Here is a 19,671-nt window from a genome sequence, read left to right as displayed (position 1 = left end):
TTGCGGAAGAGGTGCTCTCAGTAGACCAATGAAAACGAAGGGCGGGCTTGCGCTGGGTCTCCGGCCTCGGGAACCGAAGCGGGGACGCTTAAGTGATTGGCTGCTGGGCTCGGAGGCGGGACTTCATGGACGCGCTCCCCGTTCATAGGTTGGGATGTGGGAGAGTTCCGGAGAGCGCGCACTGAGACTGTGGCCATGGAGGAAGCCAGCGGCTTCCGGAAGGTGAGGTCCTCGGGAGTGCTTCGAGGTTAGCTTTGGGCACTGCGGGTCCCCGCGTGACACTTGTGCAGGCTCGAAGTGAGCCTTGTCGCCGTGTCCCGTGTCTCTGGCGGGGGCCCGGCAGCAGGGCGGACCTGGGCAGAGCCGCCCGCGCGCTCTGCGGCGGCACTGAGCGGGTCTGCAGATGGCCCGGGCTGGGGACAAGGGGTGGGTCCCTCTGTCCCGGGAGGGACCGCCGGGCCCTTCCAGCCGGCGTGTTTCTCAGTGACAAGCAGGGGAAGCTGAAGCGGAGGTGTTCGTGCCTGCAGTGGTGCGGTTAGCGGTCGGCTCTTGTCACCGGGACGCTGCGCGCCCTGTGCACAGGTCGGGCTGCCCCCGCTCTCCCTTCAGTTCTTGAATCGTTTGGGGGGCTTTGGCCAGAATCATTGGATTACGGGCGGGCTGTCGTAGGAGAGTGACAGGAAGGGAGGCCCCCGTGTCCCTCCCTGACTGTGGCCTTCGGGATGAGGACCGGGAGCTTGGTGTCACCGGCTTTCCCCTGCCCTACCCGCCAGCACTCGCATCCACTCGCGCGGGGCTGTGGTCCAGTCCTGTGCTGAAGCTGTTGGTACCGCTCTGGTAGCGTGCAGGGGAAAGTACCGGCAGGGGGCACTGTTCCCGCGTAATTGTCCCTCCTGACAAGTTCACCTGTGCCTCAGACTCACGTCCATTCCCCCACTGTGCCCCTCTGCAGCGAATGGGTGTCATGGCCCCCACGTGAGTGATGCTCACGAATCAAATTCACTTTCCTCTGCAGGGTCCTGGGTGTCTACCGCTGCCAACCTTTTGCCTTTTCCCACTCTGATTTTCAGGGGCTCTTCATGTCCCACTTTGGGTATCTCCACTGAAATTTAAGCCTCTGGATTCTCACCCTTATCCCCACCTCACACATTGCCACCAACCTTTCGGGGTCTCAAACCATCTCTGAAACTTGGCTAGTCCCCTGCCATTACAGCTGGATCTCTGCAGAACTATTTCCAAGTGTCTTCACTTACAGCTAGAAATGACTTCCAATTTCTTGCCAAAGAAAGCTCCAGGGTTATCCATCCAGCCTCAGCCCAGCTCTAATATGTTGTGTGTGTCTGTCTGTGCAGCAGTAATCCAAGCTAGGTAGTGTCCACAGATTGCCAAAGGAGTCCGTGTTCCTCAAAGCTGCCAGGGCCCACCCCCTGGATCTGACGGAGTGCTTACTCAGCACTGAAGGCGGAGCTTCATCCCTCTGCTCTCAGCGACGGGAGTGATGTTACTGGGCTATCCCCCATCTCTTGACAGCCCCATGACATCTTTCCCCTCAATCTGGGAAGAGGCCCTACGATGGCACTGTTTGTTTGGAGGTTGGGTCCCTGTCGGCAATGGCACTGACTCCCTGCCCTTCCTCCAGGAGCTGGTGAGCAAACTACTGCATCTGCACTTCAGGGACTGCAAGACAAAAGGTTTGGGGCGCGAGTGAGGTGGGGAGGAACGTGGGGCTCCGGGAGGAAAGGGAGACTGCCCCATAACCCGCCCTTTCCCTCCAGTCAGTGGGGATGCACTACAGCTCATGGCGGAGCTCCTGAGGATCTTCGTACTAGGTGAGCCAAGGGCCCCAGCAACACCAGGAAAATGGAGATTTCCTTGTTTTATTTTTCAGTAGACAAACTAAGAGGTTTCTTCCTCAGCTACTGTCGGCGCTAAGTTCTGTCCCTGAAAAAGGAGCCCCCTTCTGAGGGTTGACAGTAGGGTGTGGGGGCCCAACAAGGGCAGGGCTAAATCTGCCCAGCTTCTCCCAGCTCACTTCAGAGTGTTTCACCAGAAGCCGCTGCCCGCGGGGTCTGCCAGGCCCAGGCAGAGGACCTGGATGTTGTGGATGTGGACCAGCTGGAGAAGGTGCTTCCTCAGCTGGTATGTGCAATGCAGGAGGCACAGCCTGCCACACTCAGTGGCGCCTGTGTGGCCACTCTGAGCACACCTCTTTTCCACAGCTCCTGGACTTCTAGAGGTTATACCCGTGGCCTGCAAAGTCCAGGATGAATTCAACCAGCACTGACACCTAGTTCCCAAGCTCTCCGGCTTTTAGAGGATGTGAAGACACCAGCAGCTGTTTCTCCTTCCTAGTTACTGCCTCTGGGGGTCCTTGTGAGACAGGTGCAGGGAAAAGTGGTCCAGCCTCAGCCCCCCACTCCCAGCCGCCTTCCTGCATCAAAGCTACTGTGTAGCTTTTTAACCACCTGACCCCCACCCCCAGCACACCTCCCTGAGCTGTAAATTTGTTCTTACAAAGCAATATCTAAATCAACACCATCTCTGAGGCCTGGCCTTCTTGTTGCCGTTAATCACCCCAAGTCTAGTTGCTTCAAAGCCTGAGCCCCATGCTCCCTTCCATCTCAGTGGGAGGAGTGCAGAACCCCGAGAGGGTGCAGGGTAACAGACAGCATGTGCGCACATGCTGCAGTAGAACCAGGGCCTTCACACATGTGGTTGGCTCACTTGGAAAATGTTACTCTTGCCACAGGCCACAGCAACTACCACTAGTAGGCACTGGGGTCCCAGAGTGTCTGTGTGAACCAGTAACTGTCCACTGGTGGAGGCAGAACCAGGGTACACAAGGTGAGAAGACCTGGAGATCTGCTGCCTGGGTCTGTCCTGTGGCCATGCTGAACTGCAGGAAGGCTCTCCTTTGGGTATAAGTAAGGGACAGGCTGTGCCCTCAGAGAGGTGGAGCTGAGAGGCCGACCTGGAAGCCCCAGTTCAGGCGTGAGCCCTCTGATGCTCAGGCCCTGGCAGGCCAGTTCTCAGGAGACGTGCAGGGTGTCTTGCTAACCTTACACATAGTGCCCCTGTAGGTCTTAGGGAGGCACTTAAAAAGCTCCTGTCAGTCCAGTTGGGGACACCGTGGAGTCCCCAGGAGACACAGTTACCGATCATCAAGGCCCAGAACTGAGAACCTTGACAGTCTTAGAAACCATAAACAGTACTAGAGGTGGGGATGGGAGGTCAAGTAGGAAAGACACAGAATATGAGGGGACAAGTACTCTCACAGAGTCTAGAATAGACCTGAGGGCAACCTCTGAAGGCAGTGGTGGTTACACTGGCTTTAGCTGGATGGATAGAGGGGCTCTAAATGCCCCCCCACATACCCCAAACACCCTCACCCCCACAGGAATTTTCTGGCTTCCAAGCACTGGGGAGTGGGTGGCAGATGGGAGACATTTGGGAAGGGGCTGGCTGGTGGGACACCAACCAGCTTAAGTGCTGGAATGGGACCCACAGTCCCACTGAAGGTATATAGAAAGGGCTACCAGAATACCGCAGGCCAGGCAAGCTAAAGGTAGCTTTGTGGTTAAGTGCCTGCTTCCTCTCTGGCTTTATGCCAGAAGCTGGGAATGGCCCTGGGTTGTAAGTAATTTGCCAAGGAGGCTTCCTCCTCCACTTGTGTCCATTCAGTAAAGGGGCTAATGAGGTCAGATATAAATGAGGAGGAAGCTGGCCTACCCAGGGTTCTGGCCTTCTCAAGCCCTCTGGGTAGCAGTGAATGAGGCTCAGCTAGATAGAGGCCTGAGGGCCCTTTCTGCAGAAGAGAAAATCCAAAAGCCTTGAGAGAAGCGCGAGTCTTTATTCCTGCTCGGGGTGGGTGGGGGTGGGATCCTGTGGCTGACGATGGGCATCTCCAGGCTGGTAGCTCTCACCTCTTGCCGGCTGTGATACAAACACCAGAATGACCACATGCTCCTGGGTTGCTGCCCAGCCACCCTGCCCAACCCAGTTAGTCTATGACAGACAGGCACCTGGCAACTTCAGCCACTTGGGCACTTTGCCCAGGCTTCTCCTCACAGGCTGGGCTGCCCCTTGAATGGGCTCTGGGGGCCCCAGTGCCCCCTCCTCAGTGATCGGCTCAGACTCCAGGGACACAGAGTCGGGGGCTGGCAGCAGTGGTGGGGATCCGGCGGCCCGGGACATACACCTAGGGGTGAGAGGCCAAGGCCAGGTGAGTGTTGGGCACAGCCTTGGAGGGGCTCCCAACCCCTCAGGAACTTACCTGGCCACCAGCACATCAGCTGCAGATGGGGAGACGGTGTGTTCTAGCAGTCCAGGTTCCAGGTAGAGACCTTCAGAGGCCAGAGCTCACCCTTAGCCACAGATGAGATCTGCACTTCTACCCACACACTGCAAGTGGGGTATGGCTAGGCAGGTGCCCCAGGGAGGTGGGTCCTGGGCTGCAGATCCCCCAAGCCCACGAGGACCTCAGAGTGATTACTTTCTAAGGAACATTGCATCAGGGAAACTGGGATTATGGGATAGCCCTGTGGGCAGGGGTCAGAAGTGAGGCCTCACTCACCTGCTGGTTCTTCAGCTCCAAAGTGTACAAGGGCAGCAGGGAAGAGGTTTGCCTACAGGGAAGGTAGGGGGCAGGGAGGGCTCAGAGGGCCAGACAGGCAGTGTTCAGCAAGCTTAGGCCTCTCCCTCTAGCACTCTATCCCCATGGACCACAGGACAGCAAGACACCAGTTAGGAGCCCCACTTTGCATTTGTGTGAGCTGTGGTGTCACCCTCCACACCAGTAAATATTTATGTCGGTCTGGAAGCCCACAGTGCACTTTAGTCTGTGTCTCGGGGACACTCTGCAGAGGGGGTAAGAGGAGACACAGGGCTGTTGAGTTGGGGTTTGGGTCTGCCAGCCTGACACTGTCTAGGAACAGAAACGGAAGAGGAAGACCTGTATCGCTGCCCCCCCTCCTACCCCCGCCCCACTTTATGCTCCCAGAAATAAGAGGGAGGGACTATGGGTTGGAGTGTCTCTGCAGTCAGGAAGGAACCAAGAGCCACTGGGTGACAGGAGTGCCGTAGGAGAACAGGCCCAGGCATGAGGCAAGGGCTGGTTCCCAAAATCAAGCTGCCTTAGGGAGGTCATGAGCTAAGAGATGCTTCCTTGTAAGATACACTGGCCCAGGCAGGGTTGTCACCACTGGACTAAGGAGGAAGCTGCATCCAGGACCAGCCCAATCCCCTATCCCACCCAAACAAGGATAGCTAGTGCTTTGAAAACCCAACTGAATGCTTGGGATCAAAGCTTCCTAAACCACATCTATCCAAAGGGGAGGAGGGTGGAAGGTATGGGGTTTCTTTCTGTCCAAGGACTGACCACTTTCTTAGGCACAGGTGTGGACTGGGAGCAAGAAGTAGACAGGGCTGCTTCCATTGACACCCCTGTCACAAGGCTCTGAAGCCTCCTTGACAGGATATAGGAGAGTACAGCCTAAGGCTATAGAGGCTCGAGAAGCCCTAGCATCACACATCAGAATGTTTTCCTTTTTCAGTCTCTGTACCCAAGGGTGGGGGAGGCTGGGGTTGGCTGACGTGGCCAAAGACTGAGAGCCTGGAGACTGGTAGGACCCGGGAAGGGGCTGCAGCTGCAGGCTGAGGGCATTCTTTCCATGCGGCTCCAGGCTCCTGTGAGTGCCACAGGCTGGAGGGGTGGGTGGGGTTGGGGGGATGTTAAAAGATTAATAAGAGTAAGCTTCAAAGGCCAGGCCTAGAAACGCTGAAACCTCAGCCTCCAGCCGGCAGCAGAGGGACACAAACAAGGGCGGTGAATGCTTTGAAACGCAATTGTGAGGTCTGCGATCAAAGCCTCATGAGAGGAGGCCTGTGGGGTGGGCGGGGGGCTGCCCTAGTGCCCCTGGAAAGGCGCCAGAAGGAAGCCAGGGATCCAAGTAGGGGGCGTGGGGAGGACAGTGCTAGAACCCTCCTCAGAATGGCTGGCCCTACCTCCCACCAAGGTAGCCTTGCAGTGGCCAGGGCCACCATCTATACTCCCTGCCAGCAACTGAGGAGGGTTCACAGGCAAGATACGGCCTCATTCTTTCTAGCACTTCTGGGAGCCTGGCTGGCACACCCACAGGATCTTATCTGTTTTTCTACCACTCCAGTTAAGAAGGTTCCCTTGGAAGTGAATGAGGAGGCAGCTCCAAAGCCCGACCCTTACCTGACAGTGCTTAGGAAGCTCAAAGAGAGCCAGATAGAACGCAGAACACGGAGAGAGCTGTGAGCTCTGTCCCCACGTGCCTACATCCCCACATGCCTACACCCAGCCACAGATGAGGGAGAGCTGAGAGCAGTGGACTTGTTGACATCAAGGGTAATCAGTTTTCAGGAGGCTGGGCTTTCATATGAACCCCCGGCAGCTAGTCCCGTGACAGTGTGAGCTTCTGCCCTCCTCAGAACACAGGAACAGCCACCACTTTGGATCATAACCAAAAGCAAGGCTGCCACCTTCCTCTTTCTCCCTAGGACCAAACCTAGTAAGAGGGCAAGACTAGCCAGGAGGTGGTGGCGTACGCCTCTGATCCCAGCACTCGGCAGGCAGAGGCAGACAGATCTCTGTGAGTTCAAGGCCAGCCTGGTCTACAGAGCAACTTTTAGGACAGCCAGGGCTAAACAGAGAAAACCTGTCTCAAAAAAAAAAAAAAAAAAAAAAAAAAAAAAAAGAGGGCAAGGCTACCACCCTTTGGGGGTTTACATTCTCCAGCTGCCTGACTAGCCATGGCTAGGATCAAGCCTTTTGGCAGGGTCTACTTCCAAGATAGAGTGAGTAGCCTATATTCCAATGATAGGGGACAGGGAAAGCCCTGGTGGGGAAGTTGCTGATTCCCTCACAGGCTGGGTCTCAGTTGACTCAGTGGAGGTATGAGGAGTCCTCTGGGCATTGTTCAGTTCTGTCAGCAGCAGAGTCTAGGGCCTGCCTCACTGCTCACCTCTTCTCCAGCCTGGGGCAGGAAGTCAGGAGGGCATGGAAAGGGAGTCCTCTCACACAAGGGGCCCTCTAGACCCCTAGGATCAGTTGCTATGTGAACTATCCTGTCACCCTTCAGTGCCTGCCCCAAACTGAAACCCTTGCCCATTTGCTTGGGTCTCTGGGGTCCCAATGAAACAAGGGACAAGTGGACAGAAGACCATCGCAACCGACAAATGGGATTCCAGCCTCTGCTCACTCCACAGCTCCCCCACTGGAACTTAGCACTGGTCAGGGCTCCAGGCTCTACCCTATTCTCTACCCCCAGCACAGGCACACAGAAGCAGTAGGACAGGCCTGGCCATGTGACCACAAGTTTTAAGCTACACCCTTCCCCCTAGACCCCCCAGGACTACTTAGAGCTCACAGGGAGGGATGGAGGTGGCAAATGACCAGCAGTTTCCAGAATACACTAGAGGGCAAAAAAGGCAAGACCTCTCCAAGCCTCACAAAGTACAGCAGGCAAAGTGGGGCTGGGCACAGGGTCTCTAGGCTTTTTCTGCTTTCCTGATTTCCCTTCCTATGGCACCAACAAAACACTACTGATCTCCAAAGCCTCGAGCAAGGAGGTAGACTGGGACAACACAGGGAGACTAGGGCTCAGGCCCAGGAAGTTTACAATGCGAATAGGGCTCTGTTCCCACCCTTTGTGGTTTTAGTCCTCCCTGCCCCCACTGCCCTTAGAAAGCCCTAGCTCTCCTGGCCAGTGGCATCCCCTACACACCCCATATGCTCTAATGTGGACCACCCCTGGGCAGCAGAGTCCAGCCCAGCTGCAGCTTCCGGGGGTGCTGCGTGCTCACCTCCCAGAGGGGGCAGGCCTCTTTCCCTCAGCAGCAGGCAGGGATGCCACCCCTTGGGAGGCCCTGTGGCTCCAGACAGAGCTGACGATGAAAGGAGACTGCTGGTAGCAGGGGCAGCGTGTCACCAGGAATCAGGCAAAGGCGGATGAGAGGCACCCTGGGGCTTTGGGGGTGGTGGTGCATATGAATCCCGACTGGGGGAGGGGACTGGGCACTGGCCCTCAATCCCAAAGCGTCTTCCAGATTCAATGTTTATCAACAGGCTGGCCAGGGAGGTAGGGAGGGGCAGAGATGAAGGAAGAGAGCCGGCGCCTGGAGGTTCATAAGCCAAGAAGGGATCACAGGGTCACAGCCCCACTCTGGGGTAGCTCCCAACTTTCCACAGCCATGTGGCTCCACTTCTTCCCTCAACAGCCCCTGGTGAGCTTCCAGCTTGCCAGCCCGCTTGCTCCCAGCCCCATCTCACCCCAATGGTGGCAGCTCTAGGCAGCCAGTGGAGCCTGTCACCCCCAACCCAAACCTTTGTAGAGGCCTTCAGGCGCCTCTGTTGTTAATTAAAATATCTAAAGACTTTAAAAAGGAAACCATTAGGCCAGAGGGGTTAGGGAGGCCCCAGCTGCTCTCCCAGGGGGCTAAGGATAAGGCATTCACTCCTCCTGGCTCTGCAGGGCGCAGGGTCAAGTAGCCTCTCTGCCTTGGAGCTCTCTGGGGCCAACCACGGCATTCCTACCAGAGACCAGCAGGGGCCCAAGGGAAAAGCTGAACCCAGGAGAAGATGGCAGAGATAAGGGCCAACAGCAGCCAAGGACCCCAGCCCTCTTGGGGCTCTGTACCACTCCTGGACCAAGCTGCCAAGCCCCTTCCTCACCCAGATGCTAGGGGGCTGGTGTCACCCAGCAGCCCAGGGGCCAGGACCTCAAGGCAGCCCCAGCTGAGGACAGCAGGCCAGCTCGTTGGGCAGGCCCATCCCCACCCCGGGGCCAGGCAGGAAGCGGAGGAGGTTGGAAAGCCCTGTCAGAAACAACTTCAGAGGCGCACTGCTCCCTCTGAATTCACCGGCTCTAAAAGGCTTTATTACCCACCCGCAGGGCCTGCCAGGGCGATCCTTCCCAACCCAACCGCAACATGGTGCCCTGCCCTCCCAGCACAGCCAGCCCCCCAGCACCCTTGTGAGGCAATTGGTACCTGAAAGAGAGTCAGTGTGTGGTCATCCAGGACCATTTTGGGAGGAGCGATGACTGTGGAGAGAGGGGGCTGTGTTGAGGACACGGGTAGCCCCCATACCTCAGGGCAGACAGGCCTCAGCAGGCACTTGGGAAAAGTCTCTCAGGTCACATGCTGCCCACCCATCTCAGCTGCTCAAAGGGGCCCTCACCACCCCGTGACTGCTATGCTTCTGGATCCACTGTCTCCCTTGCAGCCTGAGCCACGGGGTGGGACTGGGAAAGAGGCCAAGCTGGGGAGCTGGGCACTGATACTCCCTCCAAGAGACCACAGACAAGTCCCAGCCCAGAGAGGAGGTTACACCTTGCAAACTAAAGAGGGAAAGAGGATGGGTGCCAGATGGAGCGGAAGCAGGCTGAGGGGCAGGGACTGACTTACACAGGTAAAAGGAGAGCTCAGGATTCCCCAGGTGGCTCCTAACAAAGTCTCGAAGGTCCCCCACTGTGGAGAAAGGGAAGGTCAGCAGAGTGGACCCTTCCAACACTCACTGCTCAAGGCTCTCCTGGGAACCTAGAGACATCAGCCCCAGGGCTATCCCTGGCAGTGCAGACTCAGCAGCTTCCAACACTCACTGCTCAAGGCTCTCCTGGGAGCCCAGAGACATCAGCCCCAGGGCTATCCCTGGCAGTGCAGACTCAGCATCTCCCTGTTGGTAGATGCTAAGCCCTAGATGTGGGGATTGGATTCAACAGTGTATTCCCCACCTTCCTAGATGGTCAGCCTGGATGCACCACAGGACAGACTGCTTCCAGGATCCATATCCTGAGGCAAGAGTGGTCTACTGACAGCCATACCCAAGCTAAGCCCACAGCACCCCCAGCACCTCTTGGGAACCCAAGTCCTCAACCTGAGCTCTTCCAGGGCTCAGGCCTGGAGCTACTTCATCCTCCCTGTTGTAACAGACCATCGGTTCTGGTGGCTTTGATGCCCTCTTCTGAGAGGCTTCCTACCTGCCATGTCCAAAACCCTCAGGATCATGAACTCTGGGGACAGGAGAAGAACCAATCCAAGCCTGAACTCAGAGCCATTTGAGTGTCACACAAAGGTTAGCAGTCTTAACTCCCCCACCTTCCTAAAGTTCCAAAGGCTGGAACTGTGGTCTTGTAGCTTACAACAACCCAACAGGGCACAGTGGTTCCCCAGGCCACTGCGGGTACTGACCTGTCTCACTAGGGCGGAAGAAGCCCTGCAGGATGTAACGGTCAGGGAAGAGGACCCTCAGCGCCACCTGTGTAGTCAGAGGGACAGTCAGGGCCACACCCAGCACAGGGAGGGGCCAGAGCCACACCCAGCACAGGGAGGGGTCTCATTGCTCAGTCCCTACCACAGGAGCTGTCAGCTACCGCAGGCCTAGTTTTCCCCATGGTCCTCAACACATCTGAGCTACAAGGAAAAGGAGCCAAGTGCTCAAATGTACAGACATATGCTCTCTAAAAGATCACTAAGCGCAGCATGTGGCACACTCAGGAACTCAAGGTCACTGCTGCCTATAGAGAAAAACTGAAGCCAGTCTGGACTCTATGAGCCCCATCTAAATGAATGGATGAATGGACAAGTGAATGAATTAATATAGTGCAACCTGTGTATATTTTCAAATCTGCCTTGTTGGCTGGGTGTGGTGGTATATACTTGGACATGCTCAGGAGATGGAGGCAGAACACCAAGTTCTGAGCCCACCAAATAACAACAAAACAAAGTGAAGATTTTTTTTTCATCAGAGGGTTAGGAGAGTCAGTGGTGAACTTGGCCAGCATGTACAAGGCCAAGTTCAATTTTCAGCACTACAAAGAAAAGAAAAAGCTTTTCATCCTAAAATGCTGAGGAATTAGCTGGCCACTCCTGGGCCTCAGGTGCACAGACCTGTCATGATACCCACTCAACCAGGGAATACATGCCCCGTGTGGTGGTGTGGGCTACACACGCCTGGGGCTGCCTAACCTGTGAACTGCCCGTGGGCATGTCATAGTTACTTGCTGGGTCATGTCTTCCCCACAGGAACCGAAGGACATCCTTGCTTACCTTTGGGTAGCGTTCCAGTTTTTCTTTCATCTGTGCTTCCCTGAAGGCCTTGGTCACTAAGGGGGCTTCTTCCAGGCGCTTCCTGTGGTGAAGAGGGCCAGGTCTCAGCAGAAAAGCTCCTCACCCTGAGCCTTAGAAGCAACTGGCTTCCCTTTGCTTTCCAAGGGGGTAGGAAGGGACCAGAGTGAAGGAGAGCCGTGGGAGACGACTAGAGGGCCAGGGGCACCCACCGCTCACTCTTGAGCTGGGCCAGGCGTCTCCTCACATCATCCACGGTCACTTCAAAGAACTCGTCAGGCACCTCTGCTGGCCAGGGCTGTAGCAAGTCCTCCAGATCAGGGTGGCACACTACAGGGTCTCGATCAACGGGCTGCGAACAGAGAAACTCAGTTGATAGGGCTTCAGCACGTGTCTGTGTATGTGGGCGCACGCCCATGAGCGCACATGCATGTGCATGCATCTCAGCCTCTACAGTTAGAACAGCATGCAGATGCTCCATCCCAGCTCACCATTTCACAGTCTGTGTAACAGCCAGAGCAGGGGCTGGGACAGCAGGACTTAGAAGCCTTGAGGTCAGCCCTCACTGGGCATCAGTACTGCCCATGGGAACTCAACTACATGGCTGCCCAGGAAATGTCCTAACAGACTTCTTGCCCCAACGGAAGAACCTCAAGATCAGGATGCCAACTTGGGGAGGTATACCCCAGTCAGGGACCACGTCAGGGGCTCCAGAAAGGAAGGACAGTGGAAGCCACCAAATTAGAGTGTTGGCAAAAACTCTAGCCAACTGCCCCTACTGCCCTCTCTCGGCCTCAGCCCCAAAGCCAGGCTGACTCCACCTCTCCCCTGGGGAGCAAACTGGCCTTCCCTCTGCCCACCCAGGGACAGAGGAAGGGACAGCGTTACTCCTACCTAATTGGCATCAATGGCAGTGAAAATTACAAGGCAGGCCCAGTCCATTTGTGGTGCCCAGGGTGGTGGATTACCTCCTCTGTGCTGGGGCCACCCTATGGAGCCAGGCCTGACCAAGGTGCCCAGCTGGGCTGGCAGAGCCCATGCTAGGTCCTGTCCTGCAGACAGAATAGCTATAATGCCACAAGCCAGACCATGAAATGCTGATAACTCAAGGACAGGCTGTCTGACCCGAAGAACCAGCTTTCTCTTCTTGCCTTCAGCACCTTTCACAAAGCAGGGCCCCAAGCCATAACGCCATCATTCTAAAGATGGCTTCAGACCCAGAGAGGTTGACTGTGCCCAGGACCAAGGTACTGACTCTCAATACATCCACACTGAGTGTATTTTGATGTATACCTGTCCCAAATGTCTCCTGGGAGATTCCTCCAATGAATACTGTCCATGGACACCAGATATCTATAATCTACTAAGCTCTGTCATATTGCTCTAGCCATGGAGCAATGGCTACTTGGCTAAGAAAGGTTGGCTGAGGCCTGGGCAGGGGCCCACAGGTGGCTAACCAGGGCCCCAGGGGGCTGCTCCTTCAAAACCACAGCCATGCAGTAGCCACTGCGGTCAGTCTGCTCCAGAGGTCTTTCTAACACAATGTCAGGCGCCAGGCTCCCCCCATGACCACAGTGCCTGCATTCCAGCAGGGCCACAAGCTTGCCCAGGCTCCAGGGGGGAGGACAGAATGTAGACACATCCTGAGCTATAAGCAACTGTCCATGGACAGCCAATCTAGGCTAGGTTGGATCCAAAGGCAAATGTAGCCTCAGGCACTAAGGATCAAAGGCTGGAGGAGCTTAGAGATAGGATTTCTTGCCGCCAGTTCTGGACCCCCCCTAGGTACAACCTGGCTGGGGACAGCAGGAAGGACAGTGCATTGCTAGCTGCTTCCAGGACAGGAGACACAGGGGACATCAACACCACTCTGCTGATTTTGTTTTACAATTATGTAAACAGTGTTCTGTCTGCATGTATCCCTGCAGGCCAAAAGAGGGCCCCAGATCTCATAACGGATGGTTGTGAGCCACCATGTGGTTGCTGGGAATTGAACTCAGGACCTTTGGAAGAGCAGCCAGTGCTCTTAACCTCTGAGCCATCTCTCCAGCCCCACGTTGCTGAATTTTAATCAGAAAAATAAAACCACTATCTTTCATTGTTCTGACCCCTCCTTCTAGTTCCTACTCTACTCAAGAGAACTATCTACCACAAAGCACAGGCGCCCACTCAGGACAGCTCTGCTACACCTTACGAGCACTAAGGTGGAGGGTTCACTAGCACCTGATGGTAAGGATCAGGCCAGGTGAGCAGCTATAGAAGGGTCCAAGCCTCTAGAATCTCCCATGATAGCTCAATGGTCTGCAGCTGGGCTGGTAGGAAGTATCACATGATCACCAGGGAACACAGGATGGGGAAAACTCCATCAGCCCCACAGTCCACCCAAGACAAGCTCATAGCAGAGCCTCTGGGCAGAAAGGGGCTCCAGCAGGGCCATCACTAGCATGGAGGCTACACAGCTGCCCCCAGCCATGCCTGACCCCATTTGCTGGGGATGCTCTGCCAGTGCCTGGCTCTCAACTGCAGCCCTGCCAACCCTGACAGTTCTACATTCAATTCCCACCCTAGGTGTCTTATGGAGATGTTCTGGAGATAAGATATCAGGACAAAGTGACACAGTGACAGCTATAAAGGAGCAATGCCTGACAAGGCCAGTGACACAACCAGAGCATCACTGAGGCACGAAGGAGAGAAAGGGACTGTCCTGCTACAGTGGTGCTAAAATCCAAGATAATGTCTTAGAACCCCAGTTTATGTTGTGATAGAGGATACAAAAGGCTGTGTTCCATTGGGCTGGGGCTGGGAGAGGACCGGAGGGAAGTTAAAGGGCTCCTGGTAGTCACAATGAGACACTTGGGCAGGAGACTCCCCAGGACAAGCCATCCCATCACAGAGCCCACTGAAGGGATAGGGAGCTCAATGTGAAGGGCCTCCCAAAGAGCCTTTCCCAGGAAGCCCATAGGTGTTGGGCCCAAGTCCTCAGAATAAGCCTACAGGGACAGGGCACATGGTTTCTATGTGACGGGTGAAGAAACTGAGTGCCTGAGGCACAGCTGGCTTGGGAGTATTGCTGCAGAGGGCAGATGACCTCCCTGCTCTCTGTGGGCTGTGATGGGTGGACATTGGGATCAAAGACCCCTTACTAAAGCCTGTCCAGGAGGCTCTGATTCCAGGGAATCCAGGAGCACAACAGATTCTGAGGCTTGGCTAGCAGTGAGGGTCATGCACACTGACCAGAAAAGAGGCAAGGTGGACAGGAAATAGCCATAAAGAGCTGAGCAGGACAGGAAGCAGCAGTATCCATAACCCATATCCCCAGACTCCACCACATCTGACCCCACGTAGCTAAGAGCTAGGACACAGGAGGCACATAGCAGAGAGCCCCTGAGAAGCAGGTGGGTACTACTGTGAGCAATGTCCAGGCTGGAGTCACCCCAGGGTCAGTGGGAAATAGGTAGCAAAGGACTATGCCAAACAGAGACCCTTTGGGAGGCGCACTCAATATAACCTGGCCTGGCCAGTCATGACAGGGTCTGGTGGCCACAGGATACCCTACTCATATCAGAAATGGGCCTGCTGAAGTTTCCTTTTTGACAGTGATTTTCCAGGACATGATGACGGATGAAAAAAAAATATGGGAACACTATTTAGAGATGACCTCAATCTCAGATTTTCCAGATTCTCCTAGAACAGCGGCCGCCTGCCTCCTTTGCTTGCTCTTCCTCAGCCAAGCCGGCGCTGACAATGGATTTGGTGAGAGGGAATGTGAAGCGTTTCCCCTTGAGGCTTTGAGCTTAAATGAATCACTACAAGAGGGATGCAGGCCAAACCTCCGAGTTACTCACAGGGCTCAGCCACCCTTGGGAGGGAGGCGCCTGAGCACATGGACACCATCAAAGGCCCAGGACGGCACAGCAGGAGGCAGCTGTGCCAGAGTATGAGGCCAGACCGACTCAGGCTTGGGGATAACACAGAGGGGTGTTGCTCTTCCCCAAGATGCCAAGACACCTACGGGGAAGCTCCACCCCTGTGCACTGACAGCGCCCCTAAGGCAGGTTTTCATTTTCATACACCTCTCTCAAGTGCGTAGCCTCCCCTCTGTGGATCTGAATTGCCTCCATCTCAAAGAAATGACCAAAGCCTTTGAAAAGAAGACAGCACAGCCAGGCATGGTGGCGCACGCCTTTGATCCCAGCACGCAGGAAGCACAGGCAGGAGAATCCCTCAAGTTCAAGCCCAGCCTGGTTTACAGAGCCCAGGACAGCCAGAGTTACACAGAGAAACTCTGCCTTGAAAAAAGTCACAATGAGGAAGAATCGGGAGAGGAGGAAGAGAAAGAAGGAGGAGGAGGAGGAAAAGGAAGGAGGAGGAGGAAGAGGAAGAAGAGGAGGAGGAAGAGGAGGAAGAGGAAAAGGAAGGAGGAGGAGGAGGAGGAAAAGGAAAAGGAAGGAGGAGGAGGAAGAGGAAAAGGAAGGAGGAGGAAGAGGAAGGAGGAGGAGGAAGAGGAGGGAGGAGGAGGAGGAAGAGGAAAAGGAAGGAGGAGGAGGAAGAAGAGGAAAAGGAAGAGGAGGAGGAGGAGGAAGAGGAAAAGGAAGAGGAGGAGGAGGAGGAGGAAGAGGAGGAAGAGGAAAAGGAAGGAGGAGGAAGAGGAAAAGGAAAAGGAAGGAGGAGGAAGAGGAAAAGGAAGGAGGAGGAAGAGGAAGGAGGAGGAGGATGAGGAGGGAGGAGGAGGAGGAAGAGGAAAAGGAAGGAGGAGGAGGAAGAAGAGGAAAAGGAAGAGGAGGAGGAGGAGGAAGAGGAAAAGGAAGGAGGAGGAGGAAGAGGAAAAGGAAGAGGAGGAGGAGGAGGAGGAGGAAGAGGAGGAAGAGGCACAGTGCAAACCCTCAGCAGTGGAATGTGAGCATGTTAGTTACCCAGCCTCACAGGCATCTATCACCTCCCGAAAAGTAATGGCTACATCAGTGAAGCAAGGGCATGGCCTGGCACAGGCTGGCAGCTGCTCCTGGGGCTCAGAAAAGATAAGCCTCCATGCTGGGTCTGGTGGCAAACGTCTTCAATCTCAGCATCCAGGAGGCAAAGGCAAAAGAACCTCTAAGAGTTCAAGGCAAGCCTGGTCTACACAGTGAGTCTCAGGGCAGCCAAGGCTCCACAGTAAAACAAAAGAACAAAACAAACAATAACAATGAAAGGTAAACATCCAAGATAGGACTGAGCCCTGGAATATGCACCTAAGACAGTCCGGGAGCCCAGGTTAGGTGGGACAAGTGAGGGGTCCTTGCTCGGCTGGACCATCCCCTACCACACTTGCCCAGTGAGCAGTAAGCCCTAGAGTTACTCAGGGGTAGCTCAGCAGTTAAGTTCATGTATGCTCTTGCAGAGAACCAAAGTTTAGTCCCCAAAACTTCCATTGGATGGCTCCAGCTCCAGGGATCCAATATCCTCTTCTGGCTTATGTGGGCACTGCACACATGGACACATACCCACACACAGACATGCATATATATACATTATTGACAATAAAAATAAGCTGGCACGTGCCTTTAATTTCAGAACTCAGGAGGTACAGGCAAGTTAGATTTCTGTGAATTTGAAACTAGCTTGGTCTACATAGTAAGGTCCAGCCCAGCCAAGGCTACATAGTAAGACCTTAGTTCCTAAGCAAATAAATAAAAATAAAAATCTTTAAAACAAAACAAACAAAAACCCAGACACTCAGCTGGCCACTGCAAAGTCTCTGAACCATCTGCCAGCAAACCTCAGTGGACTTTCCAATTCAGGCCTAGCCTGTAGCTCTTAAAAGAACTGAGCTTAGCCCCACAGCCTGAGGACTATCCATAAACACCCAAGCACAGCAGGGCCCATGGCCAGCTTATGGAAATGACAGAAACAGGAGCCCCTAGGGCAGATAACAGCAACATAGAGTCCCCATACATGGGCACCAGACTCCAGCCATCCACAGACACCTGCTACCCTGCCCTGCCCTGCTCAACATTCACGGGTCCAGGTAGGTATTCTTACCAACCTTGGCACAACAACACACTTCATACTCTCCAAGCCCCGACAGACTCCTCCAGCCCCATTAGTACTAACTAGCCACCAGCCCAGGGTGCAGGGCACGTGGGGCAGACTCGAAGGAAACCCCCCAAAGGGGGAAGGGCAGGCAAGCCAAGGGCAGCCAGTCCTGCCCAGGAGGACCTAGGGCCTTTGATCAGGGTTGGCCCCTGTGCCAGCTGCTGGGGAGGCCGCAGGCATCGGGGTGTGTGTGCTCTGATCAGCCTGCAAGTGATCGAGAGCTACAGGGCGGCCTCCTGGGCTGTGGAGGGACTTCAAAGGACATGGCCAGGGGGCGCCGGGCAGCCCCAGCCTCTCCCAGAGCCCGGTTCTGATCGCCAGTAAAACTACCTTCTAATAATTAATGTCTGACATCAAAGGCAGGAACCGCCAGGCTCTGTGAACCATCCCGGGCCTCAGCGAGGACCTGCCTGTATTTTATCCTGTCTCTTTCTTCTGAGTCTTTATTTAAATCCAAAAACCACACACAGGCAAAACATTAATGGGAAACTTGGAAACTCTTTTTGGTTACTAAAGTGTACCTTTGAAGTTCCCCAAAAAAGTTCTGTTTGGTTCCCGTCCCCTCCCCCCAAGACTGAGTAGGGACACAAAGCAGATGCATGTGGCCAGCCAGCCCTCTGGGTGTGGGGCTGTTGGTGACAAGAAGCGCAAGGCAGGGGGGGGGACACGGAGGGGGGGACGCTCCACAATCAATCAGCTGCCCAGGCTCCCAGATCAAAGGCTGGAGGAGCACAGGCAGAGCACAAGCACCCTCCACGGAACAACCCTTGCTGGCTGGGGTCCCTGCGCTCAGTGCTTGGGGCTGTGCTGGGATCCTGACACAGGGACAGTGACTGCCTGTCTGGCAAACTGACCAAGACAGCTGCTTCCAACTGCTGCACCCACTACACAGTACAGGAAATGGGGTTCAGTTGTCATGGAGGGAACAAGAAACTTCTCCACCTTTAGGACGGAAGAAAGACACAGCTACCCTGCCCCTTAAACAGAGATGGCCACGGCCCTGGAACCAGCTATTCCTAACCATATGGATCTGCTTTTAATCTGACTCTGAACCCAGGGACTCCATACCAGTCAAAGTTCATAGGGTTCCTAATGGAACGAGATTCAGTAACAAGATTCCTAACGGTCAGCAACGAGATTCCTAATGGTCAGCAACGAGATTCCTAATGGTCAGCAACGAGATTCCTAACGGTCAGTAACGAGATTCCTAACGGTCAGCAACGAGATTCCTAACGGTCAGCAACGAGATTCCTAACGGTCAGCAACGAGATTCCTAACGGTCAGCAACGAGATTCCTAACGGTCAGCAACGAGATTCCTAACGGTCAGTAACGAGATTCCTAACGGTCAGCAACGAGATTCCTAACGGTCAGCAACGAGATTCCTAACGGTCAGCAACGAGATTCCTAACGGTCAGTAACGAGATTCCTAACGGTCAGCAACGAGATTCCTAATGGTCAGTAACGAGATTCCTAACGGTCAGCAACGAGATTCCTAACGGTCAGTAACAAGATTCCTAACGGTCAGTAACGAGATTCCGAATGATGAGTAACAAGGCTCTGAATGGTCAGTAACACGGCTCCTAAAGGAGAAGGCAGGTGGTGTCACCATCCTCTCCATTCTAGGGCAAATTACTCCACAAAGACAGTTTTGGGTTCAGGGCCGCCATGAGCAAACAGAGAAACAAGGCAATAAAGAGGAAGACAAAAGGGGGCACTCACCCCTACAGATACAGGGAACCAGCCCCCTCCCTCTCAGGCATGGAGATGGGCAGGAGGGAAAGCCCCAGACAGAAGTGTCTAGACAGAAGCTAGTCAGGCTGCTGGCACCAACGCAATGACCTGGCCAATGGCCACCCAAGTAATGTCCCTAAGCAATAGTGACAGCCCCACAGTAGTGGACTGAAAGCACCAGTCTAATACATACTGTCATGCCCTCAGCCCCAAAGTCATGAACTGTCCCTAGAGCCACTGGGTGAGAGGCCCCAACAGGGTCTGAGCTTCCCTCTGTTTGATGGCAACCAGGACCAGGACCAAGGCACACAGCACAGCTCCCATAGTAATGGGCACAGGAGCTAAGCAGGTGAAGTCTGGACCAAGCAGGAAAAGGGGGTGGGGGGAGGCCCTTGCCTCAATACACACTGGTCACCTTGGCAGCACACAGTGGAAACAACTGGGATGTAAGGGTTAGCCATGAAGACAAACTCTAAAAAAGGCACATCATGAGATGAAGTGCTTTCCAAGAAGTGGCAAGTTTTTTATTTTTTTTTTATAAGAATAAAGCTCCATGGACAAGAAAATCATCAAATAAAGTCACCCTTACCCAACTTACAAAGTAGACTGTCAGTATCCTAACACCAGTAGGAGATTTGGGAAAGAAGGGTAGATACTAGAGCTAGGCTTGCCTGAGCTGGCAGGCATGCTGGCCTGGCCTTGGGCCAGCTGGCTGTCTTCACCACCTCCTCATGTCCAACACTGGACTCTATTGGTCTCCAGCCTGCACTAGGGCT

General features: G+C 54.7%; 2 protein-coding genes across 17 annotated transcripts in view; one reads left to right on the top strand and one right to left on the bottom strand.

The window, feature by feature from the left end:
* Positions 1 to 82: 82 nt before the first annotated feature.
* On the top strand, positions 83 to 2,545 carry Cenpx (centromere protein X). Of its 7 annotated transcripts, none has more exons than XM_027425368.2 (5): positions 85 to 222; positions 1,531 to 1,691; positions 1,776 to 1,829; positions 2,054 to 2,139; positions 2,220 to 2,545. In XM_027425368.2, the coding sequence occupies exons 1-5, from the start codon at positions 155 to 157 to the stop codon at positions 2,232 to 2,234; spliced, it is 384 nt and encodes a 127-aa protein (XP_027281169.1). In that variant the 5' UTR covers positions 85 to 154; the 3' UTR covers positions 2,235 to 2,545. The 7 variants fall into 7 exon arrangements, with proteins under 7 accessions (XP_027281170.1, XP_027281169.1, XP_027281167.1 ...); XM_027425366.2 differs by having other exon boundaries at positions 2,028 to 2,139; XM_027425367.2 differs by having other exon boundaries at positions 86 to 222; positions 2,051 to 2,139.
* Positions 2,546 to 3,830: 1,285 nt separating this feature from the next.
* Positions 3,831 to 19,671, bottom strand: part of Aspscr1 (ASPSCR1 tether for SLC2A4, UBX domain containing) — a 40,017-nt gene continuing 24,176 nt past the window's right edge. For 7 of the 10 annotated variants that reach the window (XM_027425358.2, XM_027425361.2, XM_035448281.1 and 4 more), the window contains 9 exons: positions 11,304 to 11,443; positions 11,074 to 11,155; positions 10,216 to 10,282; positions 9,433 to 9,495; positions 9,016 to 9,068; positions 4,574 to 4,625; positions 4,274 to 4,343; positions 4,023 to 4,198; positions 3,831 to 3,933 (listed from right to left, as the gene is read on the bottom strand). In XM_027425358.2, coding sequence (XP_027281159.1) covers positions 3,920 to 3,933; positions 4,023 to 4,198; positions 4,274 to 4,343; positions 4,574 to 4,625; positions 9,016 to 9,068; positions 9,433 to 9,495; positions 10,216 to 10,282; positions 11,074 to 11,155; positions 11,304 to 11,443 — 717 coding nt within the window. In that variant the 3' untranslated portion in view covers positions 3,831 to 3,919. Of the gene's footprint in view, positions 3,934 to 4,022; positions 4,199 to 4,273; positions 4,344 to 4,375; positions 4,496 to 4,573; positions 4,626 to 7,830; positions 8,143 to 9,015; positions 9,069 to 9,432; positions 9,496 to 10,215; positions 10,283 to 11,073; positions 11,156 to 11,303; positions 11,444 to 19,671 lie in introns of those variants that run through there. The other 3 variants (XR_003487095.2, XM_027425362.2, XM_035448280.1) reach the window with 3 other exon arrangements.

Source organism: Cricetulus griseus, chromosome 7, assembly GCF_003668045.3.
Source record: "Cricetulus griseus strain 17A/GY chromosome 7, alternate assembly CriGri-PICRH-1.0, whole genome shotgun sequence".
Classification (NCBI taxonomy): Eukaryota; Metazoa; Chordata; class Mammalia; order Rodentia; family Cricetidae; genus Cricetulus; species Cricetulus griseus.
This window is presented reverse-complemented; position numbering and strand designations above follow the sequence as displayed.

Bases quoted from the DNA above. Each gene is read 5' to 3' on its own strand.
- Cenpx (XM_027425366.2), top strand. From the start codon at position 155: ATGTGGGAGAGTTCCGGAGAGCGCGCACTGAGACTGTGGCCATGGAGG. The intron at 223-1,530 runs GTGAGGTCCTCG...ATCTCTTGACAG, and splicing joins AAGCCAGCGGCTTCCGGAAG to CCCCATGACATCTTTCCCCT. The intron at 2,140-2,219 runs GTATGTGCAATG...TCTTTTCCACAG, and splicing joins AGAAGGTGCTTCCTCAGCTG to CTCCTGGACTTCTAGAGGTT.